This window comes from Passer montanus, unplaced genomic scaffold, assembly GCF_014805655.1.
Source record: "Passer montanus isolate IOZ18808 unplaced genomic scaffold, ASM1480565v1 scaffold5, whole genome shotgun sequence".
In the NCBI taxonomy this organism is placed as follows: domain Eukaryota; kingdom Metazoa; phylum Chordata; class Aves; order Passeriformes; family Passeridae; genus Passer; species Passer montanus.
The window spans coordinates 7,689,663-7,713,192 of record NW_024369929.1 but is presented as its reverse complement, the minus strand read 5'-3'; the positions used below and the strand labels follow the sequence as shown (position 1 = coordinate 7,713,192).

The 23,530-nt window shown below is 38.6% G+C and overlaps 1 protein-coding gene across 4 annotated transcripts in view; it reads left to right on the top strand.

Moving 5' to 3' along the window:
* Positions 1 to 23,530, top strand: part of FBN1 (fibrillin 1) — a 143,132-nt gene that overhangs the window by 35,940 nt on the left and 83,662 nt on the right. For all 4 annotated transcript variants that reach the window (XM_039723288.1, XM_039723287.1, XM_039723289.1 and 1 more), the window contains 3 exons: positions 14,079 to 14,276; positions 17,519 to 17,644; positions 22,076 to 22,201. In XM_039723288.1, the coding sequence (XP_039579222.1) occupies positions 14,079 to 14,276; positions 17,519 to 17,644; positions 22,076 to 22,201 (450 nt within the window). The remainder of the gene's footprint in view (positions 1 to 14,078; positions 14,277 to 17,518; positions 17,645 to 22,075; positions 22,202 to 23,530) is intronic.

Genomic DNA, 23,530 nt, shown 5'->3' with positions numbered 1-23,530 from the left:
GAAGTTAAAAGAAAAAAAACATACTCAGGAGTTTTGGTAGTGTGGAGCAGGTCCTATATCCAGAAAGGTAAGGTAAATATTGAGACACTGCCTCCACCTGGATTACTTCACTTCTGTTCTTTCTCTGAGTCCTGATTCCTTGACAGGATCACCCACTAATTTAAGTACTTGCTTTGTATGATGCTGATTTACACCAGGAAAACTTGTTGGGAGAAAAAAAATGAACAGGATGCACTTAACAGTCTGTTTTGACTGTGAAATGAAGCTTGTTCTCAGAAATATATTTTTTATATATATATATATATACACACATACGCACACACCTTACTGCTCTTCTTTTTTAAAATAAATTTTAGCTCTGAAGATAGGAATACAGACCTTGTAGTGGTTTATTCCAATCCACTCAGTTGCTTAATTATTGTTCTTTTAATGTAAAAAATACTTCAGAAGATAGCACAAGTTTTTACTATCTAGTAGAAATCCTTTAGTAACAGCTTCCAATGTTTTTCTTATTCAGTATAGTTAATTTTATTTCTTTGAGATGGATAGATAGGACCTGCCTAATTAAAGAGATAAGCAGTATGTTATCACTGCTAGATTAGGCCACTCTTCATGTGCTTTGTAAGGCCTTTTTTATCTTGTATTTTTATTTATCACTGGCCTGTTTTTTGTTTTTCTTGATTTAGGATTATGTAATTTAACTGTATAAAAGATATCGGGGTACATAATTTGTATTTTGTCATCTTGAAAGTATCAAAGTAGAAAAAAAATATGGATATCAGCTCTACAAATGGGAGGAAAATGCCTTTTGGGAAAAGGGATGGTTAATAGCTGCAATTTGTGTAGTCATTGTTTATTCATATTTGGCCACCCAATGATCCTACTGGATAGTATTTCAGAGTGCATAGCCAGATGTGTCAGTGAGATGTTCACTCTATCTCTGGGATGTTCTCAGGCATCTTTTAGCTTCTTGCTCACTGCTGTTGTTGGAGCACAGGGCTGGGTGCTGCTCCTGCCCGTTCCCCTGCCATGCCGGTGCTTGCTGGGCTCACCCAGCTCCTGGATGCAGCTGGGATTGTGCCCCCCTGCTCCGTACACGGATTGCTCTCCTGGATGGCTGTGGCTGCCTGGCTGCTCTCTCCTGGTTGGCTCTCTGGCACTCATTTTTACCTAGGTCGTTGGCTGGCCCGTCCTGGCAAACTTCCCTCTCCTGGTGAAGCTCCCAGGCTGGCCAGCCTTTTCCTTCCCTTCCCTTTTCTCCCCTTCTCACACATGGTGTCTGCTGGCTCCCACTGTTTATCTCTCCTTGTCTCTGTGCCTCCCACTCGTTTCTTAGGTTTGCTTTGATCCATCCCGTCTTTGCTGCCTTCCTGTTTTTCGTCCCTCTGCTCTTTTGCTGTTTTGCTTCTTTGTATCCTTGTTTCCTTTGCACTTGTTCCCTGAAGGCTTTTTGCTCTGGCTTTCCCCTACCTACAAGCAGTATGTATCTTTTCCAGAGCCTGCTGTCTCACCCCTGTCTGTTCATCTGATCTAGCAGCCACATTGTTTGAAACAGTTACTAACAGAAGACTGATTTGTGTTCCAGGTTGGAGAAACTGTAATGTTTATCACTTTTTTTTTTTTTTACTTTGGATGTTTTTATAAGTTTTTTATAAATCTAGTCTATGCTTCCATAGAAACATCCATAGTAAAACCCCAACTGAAGCTCTTTATTGTGCTTCTGTGCCTTTTTTTCCCATAATTGTGGACTATCAAGTGTCTGTGTATTCTCTATAATTCACTGTCATCTCCCTTAGGACACTTAGAAATGTCACAACTCACTGTTTTAATCCAGACATCACAATTATAACTCTGGTCCCACAAACACTTCATTATGTTAGTGTGGAATAAGGACTTGTGGGTGATCACAATGATGGGAAAGGAAGTGCAGAGAAAATTCATGGCCGTTGAAAATTTGCTGCTGTAAAACCCTGTGAGAGAAGGCAAAAAAGTGGCCTGGCCATTCTTCTCCTTCTCACTGCTTCTTTCAGTCTTTGATCTAGAGTCCTTATTCAGACGCAGTGATGCTGATTGAAGTTTTGTCTGTGTTAGGACTAGAGAAACAGATACCTGTTGTTAGATGCTGTAACACATCTGATGTAATATGTGGTTAAAGCCCCTGTAAATATCTATATTTTTTGTCCCTATTTGATTCAAACCTATTTTTAAGATGTGTTTTTTTCTCTCCACATGTTTTTGTTCTCCCTAGTTATGGGGTAATCTAATATCATAAATTACTCTAAATACTGATTGACAAGGTTGTGTAGTTACCATTAGGGACTGACTTGTTAATGGAAAAATACTCTTATGCCCCCCATACGTGTTTTTTCCCTTCATGACAGAAATATGAATTCCATGTGAGAGGACACTGCTCCCATGTAGCAGCCCATTCCCTTCAATTGAATATCATCAGTCCTTCTCCTCTCTTTTTAAATGTTTTTGGGTTGCTTTTACACATATGTATAGATACATTTCTGAAGAAAAAAAGTTCATAGCTTCTGTTGAGTTGGAAAATTAATTAGACGACCTAATTGATTGTGCATGAGTTCCTCCGTGGAATGTGTTCTGCTGCTGTTGCACTCACCCAGTACAAGAAAATCTCAGGAGCAAATTCCTCTTGTCTTTTACTAGAAACTGACAATTAATTGAACATTAAAAACCCCCATAAAACACCACAACCATCCCTCCTCCTAAAAAGAAAAAAACCCAAACCCAACCAAACATAAAACCTGGAAGAATCATAACACAAAAATCTTTACATGAAAGATCTTTTCTCATTTTATTAGAGTAATGCCAAGAGGCCTGAACTCAGCTTGAGGCTCCCTTTATCATTCAGAAAACACACAAGTCTGCATCCCAAAGCCTGTGTAGTCTAAATAGGAAAAAGCCCCACCAGCATCCAGAAATATTGGCAGCCCCGCGTTCCATGTGGGGAGCTAATATACAGGGAGATTAAGTCACTTGTGTAAGGATGTACTGGGAGTCTGCAGCAGAGTCTGAAACTGAACCCAGGTCATCCCAGTCCCAGCCAAGTGTCTCAACCACAAGACTCTCCCTCCTTTTCAGTATGTCAGTGTAGAAAGTAGGCCAAAAAGCAGTTTCCAACCTTTAATACACAGCATTTTGCAAGGCTGTGAAGTATTATGTATTAGACAGGCATCTGGATCAGCAGCAGTTTCTGCGGATACTTTTATCTGTAAACAGAAGCAAAGCTTGTAAGGGCTTTATAAAATTTACATAAATTATTGTTTTATCAATAAATAACACAGTTAAATTTATAAAGACTGCACTTAAGTTCAGTGCATTTTAACGATTTTAAAGAATGGAAAACATGTTTAAAGGACTTGTGTTGTCTGTGGCTCTCTGATTGTCATGTGTTTTGGATTCTGGCGCTACTCATCCATCACGACGCGTTAGCGGTGATGCGTAGCTCCGCCAGGCTGTGCAGGGAGCTGCACCGCGCGGTGCAAGCACGGAGAGGGAGCCTGGGCTCGCATGACAGGCTAGCACTCCAGTGTTATGCAAAGGTTAAGTATTCCTGTGTTGAGAGTTAGTGAGGCTTGCAGTTTGCTGACCTAAATCTGAGTGATTCCTATTGTGTTGAGTATTTGCTTATCTTTTGGAGCATCTCTGTGTAGTCAGAGTGTAACAAAACTTCGGCTTGAATATGTACCCTGAATGGAGGAGGATAAAAGAAGTGCAAGTGTGGGTGAATATATGTACATATGTAACCATCCCTCTTCTTCAACTGGGATCTCCCATTTTGGGCATTAGTGTGTGGTAGTCTACAAAGAACAGGCAGACCTTTTTTGTCCCCTCAGTACACTACTTAGTTATTCACAGACACCTGGCTTATTTGCTGAACCCCTGATTCCTTTCTCCCACATCCCCCAAAGAAAAATTAGTTACCTAGTTCTTACTGGCTCTCATGTATGCTCTGGGCCACTTCAGGACCTCCATTATTTGAAACCATTAATCCCAGATGTTGTGTGCATTTACACAGATAAATTTCAGTGATTGTCATGGGAAAAAAACCCATCAGCTTTGATGGGATTTATGCAGCATGAAGGTGAGAGAAACCTTGTTTTCTAAAATAAATGAGAAATTATTCAAAATGGTGATCAGTGTAAGGGACCATTCAGTACACATGGCAGTTTCCAGGATTCTCATGCTATTCCTTCTAAGTACGTAATTAGTAAAATGCAACTGGGGTGTTTTGCTTTTGGTTGAACCACTGTGGCCCAGCTATTGACAAGAGGCCTCTGAAGCTGGGTGGGTCTCTCTTCCCCAACACCCCCCAGACACTGGCTGTTTTCTGTGTGAGGGAGTGTTCATGCAGCCAAAGGCAGTGGCATTCCCCCACTGAATGATTGTTCTTTCATCAAAGTCAGTGAGTCTAACCTTTCCCTTGTAACTGGGACCTGGGCTTCATGCTGGATGTCATGGCTGGGCACCCACAAAACCAAGCAGTTCTATCTAACAGAGAGGAAAGAAAAAACTGCTAGGATTGTAGTCCTAGATCTTGAATGTTCCTGTTGAAGACACTTGGTGACTCTTTCCAAGTTTTAATGATTTGTCCCACATGTGGAGGCAAATGAAAACTTAGGACCTGACATTCCCTTCAACAAGTAGAAGAGATGCCAGTTTCCAGTGCTGAGGTAAAAATAGATTTGCAATATCTGTTAGACTAAAATAGTGTATACAGAGCAAGTGTGATGAGTGAGAAAAGGCCAAAGGCATCAGCACAGCTGCTATTAAAAACTTAGAAACTGTTAAACAATACGCTAAGAATGTGGAGTTGCTTACACTTTCAGTAAATGTATGAAACTTTTCCAATATTATCTGGAGTATTCATGGTAATTAAAAGTCTTTTAGAATAACTTGCAGTTCTTCTCAACTAATTACTAACTTACGTTAAAGAACCAAAAAGTGCTCTTCATTACATCACTAACAGGAGTCAGGGAGTCAGTAAAGACCTTTTGCTCTTCTCTCCTGCTGCATGCAAGTAAGAAGAGAGCTCAGCCCTCAGTTTGAGAATTGTCTGTGGATTAATATCCCTTCCCCTCCCCATCCTTCCCATTTTAAGATACTATTATTCTGTACTCTCTCACTGCTTGGGAAAATCAGAATTTTGATGTGATTTTACAAAGGCTTTAATTGACAATTGTCACAAATATTTTCTGTAATCTTAGATTAAAGATGTTAGGGTCCTCAGTCACTTGAGGTGGTCCTTTACTGACGCTGGGGGACATCCACCCATTAGTACTAAGCAAAGAGAAGGCTCCTTCAACCAAGTGGTCAATGAAGACAGGAATGACAGAAAGCCTTAAACAATAATATGAGTAATGAAGCACATGTATTAGCATTTCATGTACTTCATATTGGTGGGTATAATATATATTTAATAAAATTACACTTGCTTACTTGAAAACTGGTAAATCAAGACGGGATAATTTACCTTCCTGGTTTTTTACTTCTAGTAATAGAAAGTGAATACATGTGATAATTCCAGAGTTATGGTATGTATTCTATAACATTTCAACAGAGACACCTCAGGATTATTCCGAGTTAAATAGTGCATGTTATTGCTTTGTTTATTTTTGGATCACAGTCTTAATGCAAATCCCATATATGTGGCTATGCAAAATTATCCAGATTTTGGTCATGATTACACTGGTGTATACACAGAGTGATGCCACAGTTTCATTGAGGAAGGAATCTGATCCTGTAACACAGAGGGTTGCATGTTATTTCAATTAGGTAGTTGATGTGTTTCACCATAGAGTTAGAGGAGAGGTATTAGTGTCTGAAGCAATTCTTGTATGCTATTGACTTACATTTTTAATGCTGAGATTTTTTGTGGGTTATTGTGCAACCATGAAGTGAAATAATTGTTAAAATATTTCTGTAAAAACCAAATACTCTGTGTTGTCACTGTTTTCCAAATATTTTTCCGGTCTTTTTAGCTGGCTGTATAAAATATAAAACTCTGTGTTACAGCCTTACACAGGAAGAATAGTATAAGTTATTCCAAAGTCTTTAGGCTAGTAAAATAAAAATAAATTATTTACATCATATCAAGTCTGTCATCACTAAGATCATATCACAAAAATACATATATATGAGAATACAAAAACCTGAGTGAATGTCTGGTTGAAGAAATTTGGCCAGGGAGCTGTCTGCCATGTGGAGAAGAGTCTTTACAAGGATACAATCTGTTTGCCCCTTCCTTGCATTCAGTGGAAGGTTTCCACCATTATAATTTCTCAGGAGTGCTGGTCTTTTTGGATTATGGGAAAGAGGGAGCTTGCTTCAGACAAGTTTGATGATTCCTGTTATACAGGAGTAAAACATATTGATTGTTCTAATCACCTTGTTAAAAAGCTGCCAAAAGTTCAGGATTCTGTTAGGACCAAAAAAGCTATTTGTGTATGTATCATTAAGTTACCATATCATTGCAACACTCAAACCATCATAATTACACTTACTGCCTTCCTACACTGAAAGCAGGTCGACTTTTCTCCATTCCTGCTGTATGTTTACTCCTGCTGTGTTTCAGCTTGAGCACTGAAAATCAGTTCTCTCTCTTCCCCCGTCTCCCCTTTTTATTTATAACCAGCTTTCAGTTCTGGACTGAGTTCTATTCCAGTGCTCTGTAATTACATTTTGTTTCATGGCACTGCAGAGGGCCATTTAGATTTTAGAAAAGAAAAGGTTAATTCTGGTGTATTGTACCACTCTATTTCCTTTGTAAATGTGAGCACTTCCTCTTTAAATTGTACATTGCATTGTCTGAAAGCATTTTCCCTCTCTTTGGATGCCACTCTGTGTAATATTCTGTAAGTCATTAGGGTCTAATTTTCTTAAACAGTTTGCACTACGTTTGGATAGTCTTAGTTACCTTAGTCAGTTTGAAGCCAAAGAGAAAAAAAAATACCCAGAGCTCATCTACTAGCTTTGTCTTTACCATGCTAGTTAATGGTTTATACTTAGTGGTATGTAAAGAGACTTTCTCTAAAGTGGCACTCCTGAGAATACTTTTGAAGAAATAGTGATAAACTTCAGTCAACTTGTTCTTTTTAAGTGAAACTTGCAAAGTTCTGTAGTAGAATCCATTCTCCTTAATAATCATCTGGTCTTGACAATAAATATGTCACCAAAGCTAGTTACGTTTTAGCAGAAAGGGAGAGAAAGTAAAGTCAGAATTTTATTTAATTGTTGTTAGCCTGTGAAAGATATTGAAAAAATTAAAATCTACAAAGACATGGTCCTTTGCAGCTTATACAGCAAAGCAGGGTAGGCTAGAGTTTGTCAGGTAACTGACTTCAGAAATGAGAAGTTATTCTACATTTAGCTGCATTGCTTACTGTTTTCTTCATCATGGAAAGAATAAAATGTGGTAACAATTTTCTGTATTTGGATTGCTGCTGCACATAATTGGGAACAACAGAGCTAAGGCTTTGATTTTGGTGAAATGCTTAGTCTGCATGTTGGATTAAAATGTGTGCAACAAATCACTCCAATTCTGTAATAATAATTTTTGAACACTATTTTTTTATTTTATTACTGAAATGTTATTACTTTTCAGCTACAGACTTCGAGAACTGGGTCAGTTGCAAGAACAAAATTGGCATAAAAATAGTTGTATATTTGTTCTGGAAAATAGATTGCCAACATACTTTATAAAATAGTCAGCCTGAATTTTTCTTTGCATCAAATGTAAGTGATAATGTTAGTCTCATATTATTAGTAAGCTGTTATTTCAAAGTCCTGTTCTTTAACCAGTATCCTAGGAAGACTAGATAATATTTGCTAGATAGATGTGTTAAACACGTCTGTGCAGAAATGGATTTGTGAAGCAGCTTACGGAATGGAAAATAAATTTAAGCTGAAGTGTGCCAGCAAGTCAATATATGAGAACAATTTGCAGCAAGCAAAGGTGAGGAAGACATGAAGAAATGGGGTCATCAGATTCATTAATTAAAGGGTAATATTCCTGGGGTTGGGTTGTATGAGGCAGTAACTAACTTTTTGGCTGCCTAATACAGAATAAAGAATTATGGTACCAGTGTTAGATATGCTTCCTTGGATATTTTTTATTCTTGTGAAAATAATGAGAAGCAACTTGGAGCTGTGATCTGTCCGCAGCACAGCTGTAGTAGTTTGAGACATTTCTGCTGCCAGGTTTATATCCCTGCCAGAAACAGTGCCTGAATGGTTGCACTCTGAGTCCCTAGTTCCAGTGACATCTTAGCCAGTGTTAAATCTCAGCTATTTGAGCTCAGTGCTGTGCTGTGCACTGAAGCAGCTGGGAAATGGTCTTGCTTATATGTGAAACGATCTCTGGCACTGGAAGGGAGCAGACAGAAGTGGCATGGTGATAATTTCTTCACATACCACGTCCAAACCTACCAAACCTCATTGGTAAGAAGTGTCAGACATCATAGGAAATAAGTTTTTAAATATTTACAGAGTTTTGTTTTCTTTCCTTCTGAACACCCTCTGATATCTTTGCCATGTACTTTCCAATGATGACACATTGGGATCTGACTGGGGTGAGTAATGGTGTCTGGCTGGGGGGAGGAGAGGACAGGGAGTGCTTAACAGTGAGTAATTATTTAAGAAAATGGTCTGTGTGGAAAGAAAAGTGTGTTGTGATTGGATGCATTTATCAACTGGCCTTTCAGTGTCACCTGTGGACAGAGCATTATTGTGTCTGAGTTTTTAAATAGTTGGAAGTCAGTTTATTGAACTAACTTGGGAATGTGTCAGGGTCTGGTCTTGATTTGGTCTGTGAATTGAGATGTGAGGCTGTCCCCTATTAGAAAAAATGGAAGTAAATGATAGTTATCCCATGGTCATCCTGAGCATGGTCATTCTTCACTTTTCTGATCAGAAGTTAAAAGTTGTAAGATCTTGTATGCAAAATATAATTTCATGATCAATGTAATTTCAAGTCTACAAGTGACTGACAGGAAAATTTTGCAAGTGAAGATGGTGAATTACAAGCTTGTTGCTCTTCCCTATTTTCTTTGTACCGTGACACGCAGAGGTTTACATTAATTTTTTATGAGGGTCATGTATCTAGAGCCTTTAGTTTCTCTCTCTGTCCTCTAAAATCAGGAGATTTTAGTATGTCTGCAAATACCTAGAATCATTTTGATTTTGAAATTAAGCCTGAAGTACTAAACTTTTGTGCTCTGTACCTCTGTACTATGGTGATGCTCACTGCTACAGTCAGCTTGGTCATGCTGTTTTCTTCTGTCAGTGCTAAGACTCTCTTATTCTTCAAATTTTATTGCGAAAGCTCTCATTTCAGACACAGCACATCCTGCCTTCAGAAATGAGGCACATTATAGTTTTCTCCATCATCTTCAAGTGTTTTCTACCTTCTCTGAAGAGAGTGAAATGACTGAAGTACGGTGAAATGTACATTGATGGACACTGTATTTTTCCATGGACAATATAGTTGTTTGTGTATTCTTTGGCTGTGTGGGATCAGGTTCCAAAGGAGCATTCTCAGCTACAAGTGACTGTGACTCCCTTTCCTGACATGTGGCTGAGCAGTGGAACAGGCTGCCAAGTGCAGTGGGTCACACCTGGGCAGTGCTGAGCTGCTGTGCAGAGATGAGATGGTGTTTCTGCCCTGTGCTGTCTCTCTTCCAATGTCCCTGTTTTATCCCCAGCTGGTGAAAAAACCCAAACAAGGCTTCAAACAGCAGAAACAAAAGTGCTGCTAGGCAGGAAAATAAGTTGTACTAATGATCAGCTTTAAGGTAATTCACTTGCCTTAGAGCCCTTTCTGACCTTTCATTATTTGTATGATAATGGAATAGTCCTTTCTTTCCCTTTCCCTTTCTCCCTGTCCTCAAGAAAGGGAAGTGCTGGTTTGTGTTGCCGAGGGGAGTTTCAGTTGCCCAGCACCCTTGGCTGTGTTTGGGGGTTCATGCTGAATTCTCCTCTGTGAGGTGCTAACAGCCCAGAGGAGCTGGGTTTGCTGCTCAGGCAGCGCTGCAGCCTGAGGTACTGTGTGAAGGGTGTGTGCTGTGTGTGGAGAGCTGGAAAAACACCACTCATTTTATCATTAGCCATTTTTCTGTGATGGCAAGAGGTGGCATTTTCCTGTGTTCTGTAATGAGATCTTGATCATTATCAGATAAATGCTGGCTTGCTACAGTCTCATGCTTTGACCTTTGGACTCATTCAATTTTCATTTATTTTAAGAGAGGTGAAGGAGTCTGTCAACCTCCCTTAACAGGTGGTTATCAGTTTGCAAAATCAGGCTGTTAATTTGAAACATCAAGACTCCTTTTAGGATATTTATAGTGAATCCTAGGGGATAAAGGGACCATATTTATCCAGCCTCCTTGCACTAGCATAATTGTTTAATCCGGGTTCCTTTTGTTCACAACATTTTTAACTTTATTTTTACATTACAAAATATATTGTGCGATAACTAAGCAGAAGTTATTGTGAACTAGGAGTTTAAGATGTGTATGCCTGGTGCAGAAGTCTTGCACTATCCTGATGCTCGCAGTCTTTTTGGTGCTGTCCAGAATTACTTGGAACAATTATCATTACTTATTGATGTGCTTGATTTTGATCAAAGCCTGCCAGGACTACGTATTTCAGCAGCCTCTCTGCTGCTTTGAAGAATATGAAGGATCTTTTGAGGAGATAACTAAAATTATGTGATGGTTCTGACAGAAACAGGAATGAGCTCTAGATCAAAATGCAACTTGATTCTTTCCTGGAATTAATAAGCTGAATTGTTGAGTGGTATAAACCAGTGTCATTCTATTGCCCTCTTGCTCTTCTTGACAGTATATGAACTTAATGTGGTTTCTACCATCTTCTGAGCTGTCTGAAGCTCCCTGTGGAATTATTCCTTATCAAAATAGCTAAGTATGTAAAGAAGCGGATAAAATTGTTAGAGAATGGTGACTACTGCCTTACTGAGGGCTGCTTGCACCTGCTGAAATCTGCATTAGAAGTGACTCAAAAGATTTGAATTACCAGTCACACATCTTAAATCATTTTACTAAAATCATTACAAGCCTCAACATTCTTCAGTTGAAGTTATCCTTGAGGAAAAAAACCCAACACATACAAATTGTGTAATAGCTTTTCTGGATATATTGTCCTTCTTTCTCTCTTTCCAGGTCCTGACTGGTCGCTGGTACCTTGTGTTTGAGCTTTACTTATTGAAGTAGTTTGAATAATCACAAATGACATGAGTGTATAAAGAAACTTGGATGCTACAAAATAAGGATTGGGGTTTTAAGCTCATATCCTCTTCTCATTATGTCAGTGTTAGTAGTATCCCATTTTCTTCTTGTAGGCCTTCATCCTGTAATAAGTAAAAAAATCTTAAACTCACATTTTTAAACACTTCAATTTTAATTTTTTTTTTAATTTGTCCTCCACAAAAAGAATTAATTGGTATGTGGATTTCTCTGTGGCCTTAGGCCAGCATGTACATTCAAATGATCTTTTTCATATGGATTTTTTGACTTTTAGAATTTTCCATTAAGAATAGAGAAGAAAAAATTTTAGTTATGAAAATGTCAGAGACTGTATTTGAGAAAATAGAAGGGAAGCTGTATTTGGAAGAAAACTGAGTATCAGAAATAAAATTTATCAAGGCCAAGTATTTGGTGAAAATTGAGTCTGTAATTCTACATATGAAGTGTTATGGACTTGATTAATAACAAATAGGAGCTGGACTTGCTTGGTTTGAGTGCATATTCGACCCACGTCTTGTTACTGAGACCTTGTGGAACGATTTGCATGATTATGAAGTTAACTTCATTGGGTTCACCATATTTCTAAGGCATATTAGCCGCTGCTAAGTCATTTATAGCTTGAAAGCAAACAATTGTAAATGCTGATCCATTCATATCCTACCATAAAACACAAGATGAGTTATTCACTACTGTCTGACGCGTGCTCCCACTGCGACGGAGAACAAAATGACTCCTTTCTAACCCATCTATATATAAATGGCAGAGGGACAATCTACAATGGGGGATTTCATTCTGGGAGGTACTCGGAAGATTTCCTGCTGCCAACACAAAACTATGGCATTTCTAAAGAAATTGTTGTCTCTTGTTTTAATATTTGGAGTTATAACATTGAGAGTTTTGCACAGGTTAAAGCCCTTATTCTTATTTTGGTCAAGGATGAAAAATCAATCTGGGAAATATTTTTTTATTTCTTAGGTATAATTGATCATGATTTATTTGTATTAACTTAGGGAAAAACTTAATAGAAGCTGTAGTGTGGAAAATTCATATGGGAAATGAGGGGACACAATAAGAAATAGCAAGCCAAAGAAAGTTAAGATGATGATAAGGAATTAATTTATCAAGGGCAAGAGAAATAGCAGAGATTCTGACTCGTTTCATGATGAGACTGAGGGAATTGCTAGAGAAGGGTGGGAGGAGTGTTTGGTAAATGTAACTCTACTGTTTGAAGGGGATAGGACAGGAATTTTATACTTGAAGTCTGATAGACTTCAAGGCTGAAATTAAATAGCAGGAATTGGATTTAAGTATTTTTATACAGCTGGTCCAGCTAACCAGAGAGCCTGAAAATAGCCAGTGGGTTCTTACAGGTTAATTCACCATGGAGCTGGAAATACAAGAAATTTCTAGAAGCTGAAAGAAAAATTCTGTTGATCCAGTATTTTAAAAGGAAGAGAGGTTATCTGAGTGATTATAGGTGTGTTAAACAGACAGAAGATAGAATGGCACTTATTGGAGTGATACATAGTTAATGAAGAATAAATGGTATTTAGTGTCAGTATGAGTTCATCAAAGTCCTTCAATCTAACTCAATATCCTTTCTGATACCATCATGTTAATAGATGAAGATAACAGCAGCAATATAGCATTATTGTTTGCCTTACAGGATTTCTGTAAGCCATTTTATTAATTGAATCAGAATAGCTTGATGAATTAGAACTACAGCATATGGACACACCATCTCTGGTTGGCATGAAGACTTATTAAATGATAGGCTTCAGGGTAAATCTCATGTGGGGAGATGGAGCAGATGGGAAAGACATCCATTCTCATTTCTGCCCTATTTAACACTTTTTAACAATGGTTTAGTGAAAACATATTGCTGTTAACAAAGTTTGGATGTGGCATGAAAATTGGAGCAATTTATAATGACATGACTCTGAGGCAATATGGATTACTTAGTGACCTTGGCTGCAGGACCTGGTAACTACTTCATTACAAAGAAACAACAGGTTCATAATTTGGTGGCTGTGCTTACAGGATGCTGGACTCTGTCCTGGTGCACCATAACAAAAAACGCATTTTAGAGTTGCTTGCAAAGAATTAACTGGAACGTGTCCCCTGGATGTCCAGGGACAGCAGGAGTTGGCACTACCACTGTTTGGTTTTTGCCCTTGGAGGATGGAACAAAATGAAGCCTAATGTTTTTTTATTAATATCTTAGTTCGATTCTGTCTGTTGGCTGTGGCCTGTCCTACCATAAACAAATCAAAGCAGATGTGTTCCACATGCCCTCCATTCAGCTGTAGGCAAAGCTTGCCCACATATCTGGTACAGCATATGCCTGAATAGCAGTGAAAACTGTCCTCAGAAAACTTCCTGTAGTCTGTATTCGCTTCCCTTGAGCCTCATTGAGAAGAGCCATCCATTTTGTGGAAATAAACATACCCTACCTCTATTATCAGTAGTCTTTTAAATAATGTACTGAATATCTAAAAGAAACTGATGAAAAGACCCTTGAAAGAATATTATGAGTGATTAAATGAAGCAGCGAAGGGGACTTACAGATGTAACATTCCTGGTAAAATAGTTACAGTTTGTTTTCAGTGGACTTGTATTAAAGGGAGAGAAAAAAATCCTCTATAGAACACTTCAAACATAAATTGTTGGGTTGGTGGGCAATTTGTGTGAAAAATAATTGCCTAAATGTGCTGTTGTTTTGCTTTATCAAGAGTTTTGTTGTGTGTTTCTATTGTGAAACACTACTGATCAGGTTTCCTGTTTTTGGCACAGATTACAGGACCGGCCCTTGCTTCACTTTGGTAACCAACCAGATGTGCCAGGGCCAGCTCAGTGGAATTGTGTGCACAAAAACCCTGTGCTGTGCGACTGTTGGGAGAGCATGGGGCCATCCCTGTGAAATGTGTCCTGCCCAGCCGCATCCCTGCCGCCGAGGCTTCATTCCAAACATTCGAACGGGGGCCTGTCAAGGTAAGTTACCAGCAAAGCTTCCCCAAAAGCTGCTGAAATCGTTACTGGATTAATCTTAATTGAGTTACACTGCTGTGAATAACCTGTCCTAAGCCATTCTCAGCTATATGTGTAAAGAATGGAAAAACACTGTCAGATGCATTACTTCATGATTCAGTGAGTGCCTGATGTTCAAGTGAGTACATTAGTAACTCAGGTCATGTGAGAGCAGCCAGCATCTTAATGAATTTCTCACTGCCAGCAGTGCTTTCCCTTGGTTCTGTAATGGTGTTTTTCTGAGTGTACCACTTGGTCATTCTGTGGAGGAATTTGTTCTGTTTCAGAGAGCACTCAGAACATGCAAACATCAATCTGTGGCAATAATGCCCCAGTTACCCGGTGTGAGATTTTTTAGCTAAAAGTTGTGTAACTTGGATTCATCTTGGGTGTCTTATCTCTTGAGCTCCACTGCTTTGACCTGGAAAAAGTGCCTGTCGTGCCATTTGTAATGCCTTGTTATATATTTTGTACAATTTTGGAAATGCATTTGCATTTGTTTCAAATCATAAAATCCACCCAGATGTTGCTTACTTCTTTCAGAGCATGCCTTACCGTAGAAAGTCCTTACACTGCTTTTGGCTTTTATTCTAATACTTCCAGCTGTATAAATTCTTTTATTGTCTGGATGTCTGACAGGAAACAGGAGAAAGTTAACAGGGGCAGCTATGTATTAAACTGATGTGGATTATGCATTCCCAGCACCGTATCTTTGGGGCCACTTTATTTCAATCTGTCTAACGTTTTCTAATAAGTTACAATATTTTTGAAAATAGGGAAGATAAAGATTATAAATCTATGAGTAATTTTATATAATCATGAAATTCCTATGAAGGGACTTCAAGGCATTCCATTGCATTAAAGATGTAGATATGCTGTGTCACAGGCCAAGTGATGGCTGGTGCCTGCAGACAGACACGATGAACTTCAAGATAGACAGCATGGTTGTGTGCACTGCATGATGTGCCCATATTTTGACCTCAGTGATTCTGTTCCCCCTCTCTCTGTAAAGTTCAGGACTAAATTGTGCAGGAATCTGTGAACTGAGGTTCTGGACACTTTAGAAAGCTTATGTTCATAAATATGTGGCCCACACCCCTGAAGTTATGCCACACCTAGTTATATCCCTCTTGTTTGTGTCATGGGAAAGCTGCAGTGAACTCTCCAATGGGTTTGTGCAGTTTGGAATAAGGATACTTCTGCTTACTGCACATTTCTTAGCAAGCAGCTACATTGATGCTGATCTGTATGTGGTGCCAACACAGTTTTGGCCTGATATGTTTGACTTGTATTTTCCAGTTTTCCCTTCTTAAGTATTGCATTTGCAATTTCAACAGATCTTTTATGGAATCACATATTAGCTTTATCTTTTATGCAATTGTACTAAATACTTTTGAAATCAGATAACATCCATTCAGACTGAAGACATTTCAAGGATTTCACATCCATGTTCAATCTAAATAAAGGAAAACAGGTTAAATAAGATCCAGCTTCTCTGAAGAGAAAAAGAAATAATTATTTTGTGTGGGGAAGTAAAGAAAAGTAAAGAAATAGTGAGGGCGGGCAAGGTTATTTGCAAAAGTAAATAGAATATCGCTGCCCAAATTTTGACTTTGGCTGAAAGTTAAATTAATATCACAGCTGAGATTTTTAAAGATACAAAGAAGAAAAATAAAACCAAAAGGTGGGATTTTGAAACGGACGTCATGACTCAGAGGCATGACTTTCTTTAGTTTTTGAGGTTTTTTAAGTCAGTGCAGTGCCATGAAGTCTGGCTGATTGCTGTTGCTAAAGCACAGCCCATTGCTGTAGCTCGAGTCCCAGCAGCTGTGTGGCTGGGTCGAGGCTGCTGAGGCTGTGCTCGTTCTGTGCCCTCCCAGCACAGCTGCCCCAGGGCCAGCTCTGCTCTGCTGCTGCCCCCACCCTGGATCCCTTCACCCAGGGACCTTTACAGAGCTCTGCCATGTGGTGCAGATATGCTCCTTGGCATTCCTGAGACTTCCTACTTGTGGCTCCCAGGAAAATTGCCTTTCAGCCTTTTGTGCAGACATAATACTTCGCTTTTCAGACTGGAGGACACACTACAGTGGTCTCTCTGGGATTTATAAAGAGATATTTGAAGGCATTGTCTCCTTCAGTTTGTGTTCCTGCATCGAAACCTATGTCGCTGTGAAGCCCAAGAACCCAAGCAACCAGTTTTTAGCAGCAGCAGCTGGTTCTCCTGAGGAGATGGGGGAATTGGAGAGTGGAGTGCTCTGTTCTCCTGAAGGAATTCCTGAGCAGCAGAGACAGGGCAGCCCCTGGGGACTGTGAGCCAGACTTCTCCAGTGTCCTGTTGCAATGCCACTCCTCCACCTCCTTTAGCCTCTTTTCTGTAGCTGTTATTAAGCCATAGCAACACTTCTGCAGCTAAGTGACGACACATGTTGTTGTGCTAAAATAATTGTGAGGCCACAAACTGGGGCCTCTTGAAAATGTTTGTCTTGAGCTTACTACCTAGCCTGTGATATCATCTGTGTTGTTTCATTTTCCTCGGTAAAAAAATGAAAAGCAAAGAAAGAAAAATAATAGGGAAAACCCCTCAAATTTATGTATGTCTAAGCAGGTCATTAATGATTCCTCCTGAAGCATTAATTATGGCTATAAAACCTTTTGAGTCAAATACTAACCACAGTCTAATGTCATTGGTGCTGATCTCGCTGGAGTGTCAAGTTAATAATTTCCATCAGAAATGACTCTGCAGTTGCTGTGCCTCTCCATGAGGCCCCCTCCATGCTCACTGCAACTGCTCCTCTATGCTGGTGGCCTAAGCACTGGATGGAGTTGCCAAGATTTTCAAGCGGGCAAGTGATTTTGGGTGACCAGCTTTTAGACACTTCAAAGAAACTTGAGTTCTGGCAGGCTGTGTTTTCTGCACACCATTCCCCAGATGTTTTGGAAAAACAAAGCAATAGCAGTTAGATATTTAATGTCTGTAACAATAATAACCATGTGATTTCTTGCAGAAAATATTTAGAGTACTGTACTTAATCATACTTTGCATAGAATAATTACAAAATTAGTGTCTGTCTTCCCAAGCAGTATCATAATATTATGATGGGTGAAGAACGGATTTAGGCATATTTCATTTCTGTGTAGACAAATTATTATGGCTGTTCTTGAGAAATGAAATTAAAGTGGGTGTTTTTTCCTTTTTTATATCACAGATGTGGATGAATGCCAAGCCATCCCTGGGATCTGTCAAGGGGGAAATTGCATTAATACTGTTGGATCTTTTGAGTGCAAATGCCCAGCTGGACACAAATTTAATGAAGTAACACAAAAATGTGATGGTAAGAACTTCTAGAACTTTCTTTTGAAAGTAGAAGGGGGAGTGTCTTCTTTTGAGGGACCAACTTTGTTTAGCAGTTTGGAAAAAACTTAGTGTTTCTTCTGCCTTGAGCGTGCAGGTGGCATTATTCACAACAAATACAAATAGGGATGCTTTCTCCCAAACCAGAGAATGTTAAATATTGGCCCTGCAACTTTTATAGCCTTTTTATTCATGTAACATTTCAAACTTGAAGGTACATCTACCATTAAACATTAAAACATTAAAATACTTTCTAACTGATATGTTGCTTTAGAAATGCTTGAGGTGCATGTTTCTTTGTGGATCTTTTGACCAAAAAGTGTGTATGACTGGAAGATTCAAACATTCCTACCTACTCAGGTGAACTCTATTTAACATAAGTGAGAGCTTGACACTGCTGTGTGAAGGCTGCTGGATTGTGGTCTAAACTCAGCCTTACAGTTGCATATGTTACAGAAGGACAAACATTTTATCTTCACTTACTAGTCATCCTAACCTGGGGGTACAGCAGGTGCTAGATATTAGTGTGGAGATTTGCAGTGTGTGATTATGGAATCGTGCTATTGTTTTACTGTGATTTGATAGAGTTTTTTTTCTTTCTAATATAATAATCAAGCATAGATGTCACCTTGAAGAGAATTTTGAGTAGATAAGGAGCATAGTACTAAAATGTGTTAGTTGCACATTATCGATTTGTATTTACAGTGAAGTCCAGATGATGTTTAAACTCTTGCAACTAATTCTACTTTCAGTAATTAGACTAAAATTAACTGGAGTAGACAAGTTTCATAAGTGTCTAGTGATTTTGGAATGCCAAATTTCAGTACAATAAAAGTATTTGTGAGAGAAAGGTGTGCATTCACCATGCTTTCTTGTGTAAAGTTCTCTTTAAGAAGCACTCAAAACTTTTTAGTTATTTTAGAAGAATTATGAATTACTCTTTCAAAAGAAAAAATGCTATTTTAAGCAAAACTTTATAATTTATTTGCAGGTTAGGGAGAGCAATTTCAGAAGAGCTTGTACACAGCATGGTTTACATATTGTCTGCCAATGATTTTGGCAGAATGTAACCTACATTTAGAATAGAACAACATTGCAAATGTTTCCTTCTGTGGATGAAGTACCAAGAATGTGGTGAATAGGAGAGACTGAACATGAGCCTTTTTAAGTATTAGTACATGAAAAGCTGAGAGCTGTAGGCTGCATCTCATAAACATTTTGATGGTATTCTTCAATTGCTGAATCATTTTAAAAACAAACACCAACCAACAACCAAATAACAAAAACCCCCAAACAATGACCACCCTAAGAGCCTGCACTTGCTAACAATTAAGGAAGTTGACTCAAGAACCTGGTGTAGGTTGCTGTGTTCCCAAATCCTGCCACAAATTTCCTCCCCCTTTTGTGAAATCCCTTTGCAGTGATCACCTGGCTGCAAAGATCAGATTAATTTTTCCTTCAAATTCATACGTATTGATTTTTGAATCTCTGCAGACAGAGAGTTACTTTCAGTACATCCATTGTATATACCAAACAATTTTAGTTAAAGCTGTGTAAGTATTAATATAATTCAAATAATTAAAGGCACCACCTTTATACCAGTGGCATGAAATAAGATAGAAACACAACATTTAAAAGCATGATCATGTAACAACAGCGCATCTGTCCTGTTCTTTCTAAATTATCTTTTGAATTTTATAAGTCAGTATGAGTTGTTTGGTTTACAATAATTACCTGTACTTAATTCTGATGCATAATGAATAACATCTGATTGTTTGCTTGGTTTAGCTTCATATTTAGCAAGTAGGACTTCTAGCAGTTGTAACATTTCCTTGGCCACTAAACCTAAAATAAAGAGCTCAACCCTAAAATAGAGAGTGATGATTTAGTTCAACTGGGAGTTACCTGCTGAATTATAGTACTGTTTTTTTCAGGGGGTCTCCATTAAAGTAAGATTATAATAGCAATCGTCAAGGGCAGGTAGAGAATCAACAAGATGGAAAAGGAGAGGGGTTGGCCAAGGTTCTCTTTGTTAGCATAGCTGGTGGAAATCTGTATTTTAACTGCTACATTATTTCTTTTTCTGATATAACATTTCTTTTCCATTTGCACTACAACTGAGGTAAATTCTACTTTTTGTGATTACTGGGGGAGTAGTTTTTCCTGGAGTGACATTTAAGTCTGCAAGCATATCAAATATACTTACCTTTGTAAAACTTGCGTACTTAACAACGACAATGTTGATTATATGGATATCAACACTAATATAAATAGTGAAATACTGTTTGGGTTAGGCTCAACCCTAAAATAAAGAGTGATGCTTTTGCTTTAAAAAGGTCGGACTCTATATAAACAGTGGCAACACTGACTTTAAGATAAACATTGGTGAATTTGAGTCAGAAAATGCTTGAATCTGATCCATTTACAATTGCATTTTTCTCTGTTAATTAAGGGCTTTATTCAGACCAAAACTCAATTTCCACATTTTTTGTCACTGAGACTTGTGGGACTCCTGTGATGTATAATCTTGGAGCAGAAGCCAGAAGTCTCTTAGCAGTGCTCCCAGGGAACTCGGACTTGAGTCTTTGGCAACATCCTCGAAGTAGCAGTGAAAAAAAGGTCACACCCCTCTCACACACCCAAGTGAGGAATGTGACCCACATCAGGACAACTAGCAAGATGCTGGGGAAGAATGTGTGCACAGGGGACCCAGGGCCCCTCTCCAATTAGGATGGCTGAGTCTGCAAACTTGGGTTATGTGTGCCATCCCAGTCCCTCCAGTACTTTCCTACAAAGACAAGGGGCCACAAAAATATTACAGCATCCCACGCTTTACCTAGGAGACCAGAAGTTGTTAGGTTTTATATTACTGTCTTCACAGAAGAAGTAGGGCTGAGATCCTTTCTACTTGCTAAAATGCTCATTAACGGTCCTGTGGGACTTTGGGTGTTCCCCCATCTGTTGGGGCCAAATTCCAATTTATGTGTTACATTAAACTCTTCCAGTCCTTTTTAATGACTACAGTATTATTCACTCCTTGCCTTGGTGTGTTGGGTGGTGTTGCAGTATTTCATCTCAGAAATTTTTGTGGTTGGTGAAATCATTATTACAGTCATGTGTCTGTTTTCGTAGATCTCTGGAGGAGAGGTTGGGTAGACTCCTCTGATGCCATTATTTCTAGCTGGATGCTCCCTGTCAGGAGAGCAACTGGGTGATTGTAGATGGCTGTGACAAGCAGATGTCATTGATCAGTCTTGAGAATAACCTCCTTTTCTGCTCTGTTTGGCTGATTCCTCTTGTAGGTACCATGGAAAAGAGTGAGCTGTTTCTAAGCTCAGCAGAACTCCAGGTTCCTAGGAGATGAGGGCGGTGCTAATTAGATACAGCTGCATTGTTAAGACAGTCACTGGAAACCAAGGGGAAAGTAACTACACATCACAGGCAGGCTACTGGTGGTAATTAAGGAACACTTGGGGCTGACATAGGTCGTTATTCACATAGCTGTAGATTATATGAACTAGCTGTGGAAGAAACCCTTCAAGTTCCCTCTGTGCAGCTATGATGAGTTGTAAGAATTTGTTAGGGTTTTTTCCTGCAGACTTTGAAAATTTTTCTACATTATATCTATGATGATGATTTAGTATATGGATTGAGATTTGTTAGTGGAGACAATCATGATATGGAAACTTTATTTTAAAATCACTGACAAAATGTAGGGAGAATTATGGATGCTGTCTGGCTTCTGCAGTAGATATTTTGGTTACACTCTAGAAACCTGTTGAATCTTCTGCACATTGATTTAGTGGAGAAAGGCAGAGAAGATAATTTCTGTTGCCTGCAGTCATCTTGGTCTGAGCTGTAATGCTGTCAGATAGCATTAGTTAAACAGTACCTAGCTGCTCAGTGCTTCTGTGTGGGATATTTCCAAGACAAGCCCTAGAGCAGTAAGAAGGACAGGCAGTTCAGTAGGTAGTCATGTCCCTGTGGGTCTGTACTGAACCAGTGCCTCAGTGTGCTACCAGGAGAGGCTGTACTGCTGGAGATAATGGTTAAGCTCCTGGTCATTGTGGTCATTACACAGTTCACACTCCGGTCCCAACACAGTTTTCTTCATGCCGAATTCAGACTGGATGAGTTACAGTTTTGTTAGAATTAGTCAATTTCTGCAGTTTTAAGATGCTCATCCATCTGTATTAAGCAGTAAAACTTTCACAGGTAACAGATACTGTATTTTGAATTTGCAGATGCAATTTTTTTTAAGATTCTGTTTATAAGATGCCTAATGGAAGATACTAATTCAAAACTACTGATTATGCCCTGAATTTGATTATTGTTACTAATTATAAAATACTTTTTCTTGTGCCAAAACTAATTTAGCTAACCTGCCTCTGCATCTCTTTTTGTCTTAAAGATATTGATGAATGTAGTACCATTCCTGGAATTTGTGATGGAGGAGAGTGTTCAAACACAGTTAGCAGTTACTTCTGCAAGTGTCCTCCAGGGTTTTATACAGCTCCTGATGGCTTAAAATGCATAGGTGAGTAGAATCCTGTGAACAATAGGACAGTAGGTGTTATAAAAAGTCATTAATATCAAGAATGGGTAACAATGTGTCAGAAACATATTTCAACTTGTGAACTTGACACCCTTCTTTTATGTAGAAGTACATCACATGCCTGTATATGTAGTCTGAAATGAGTTTTTCATTTGCAGGATAGTTCTTTTTTTTGCTTTTCTTTGAGACCTCTTTTATTTTTCTACTGCAGCTTTTCTGTTATGTCATATTTCTTGTTTAAAGGCCTCCTTGGTATTGTTGCTCTCATGCTTGTCTTTAATTTAGTCTGTTTTATATTCAGCACTCATTTGGAAAAGTAAATTTGCATTCCAACTGTTATAACCCTAATGCAGGCCTTTGTCATTAAAGGAAGTAATGTGATAAACTGAGTATGGGATATATTTATGTGCTTTTATGACGTTGATGATTTGGCAGAGCTGTTCTCTCTGGCTTCCACTGCGATAGAGCAGAACCCATCTTCCAAATGCTGGACTGGGAACCAGAGAGCTTTGTGAAAGAAATTATTGCCACTGCAGTGCCAAAGCACTGAAGGAACAGTGTTAGCAGTTAATGCTTCTGGGAAGCATACACCCTACTCTGAGGCAGGTCTAGTAGTTAATTAATTGGGTTTTTTTTTCTCATTTTTGTGCAGTAATTTTTTTTTTCAGTGCCAGTGCTGAATTTTGAGCAAAAATCAAATGAAAGGTTTATTTCCTCAGTTTTAGCATATTTATTTAATGGTTCTTACACAGTGCCAGCACTAGGAACCAAGACAACATCCTGTTTAATACTTCTGGTAGGAGATCATTTTGGAAAAAATTGGAAAGAATCCCAAAGTTCACAGAGGATAATATTAACTTTCCCAAGAGATCTGCAAGTAGTTTGGGTTATGATTAATTTTGAATGGTGCCATTCAATTTCTGCAGGCTGTAAGAAATAAACTGCTTTTCTTCCATTATCAGCAATAGCTTTCCTGTAGATTTGATCCTGTACACTTAAAATACCAGTGGGAGTTGCTTTTGCTGCTTCAGATTAATAGCTTCTAAATTGCTATGGATTGTTAAATCATTGATTTTCCGTTCCATAAAAAAAAATTCTAGAGATGCACAACTTGCAATTGCTTTTTACTTTTTATGGTCACTGCTCTGTCAGGGCTACCCAACATTCACACCCATGTCATATTTGGGCAGTTTCTCAGCATTTTTACCCCCTGTATTTGTAGGCTGAAGTAATTCAGCTAAAAAATTGGAGTTTTAAATGGTGACAAGGTATGATAAATAATATGTCAGACTATGAGCCATCATTGACATT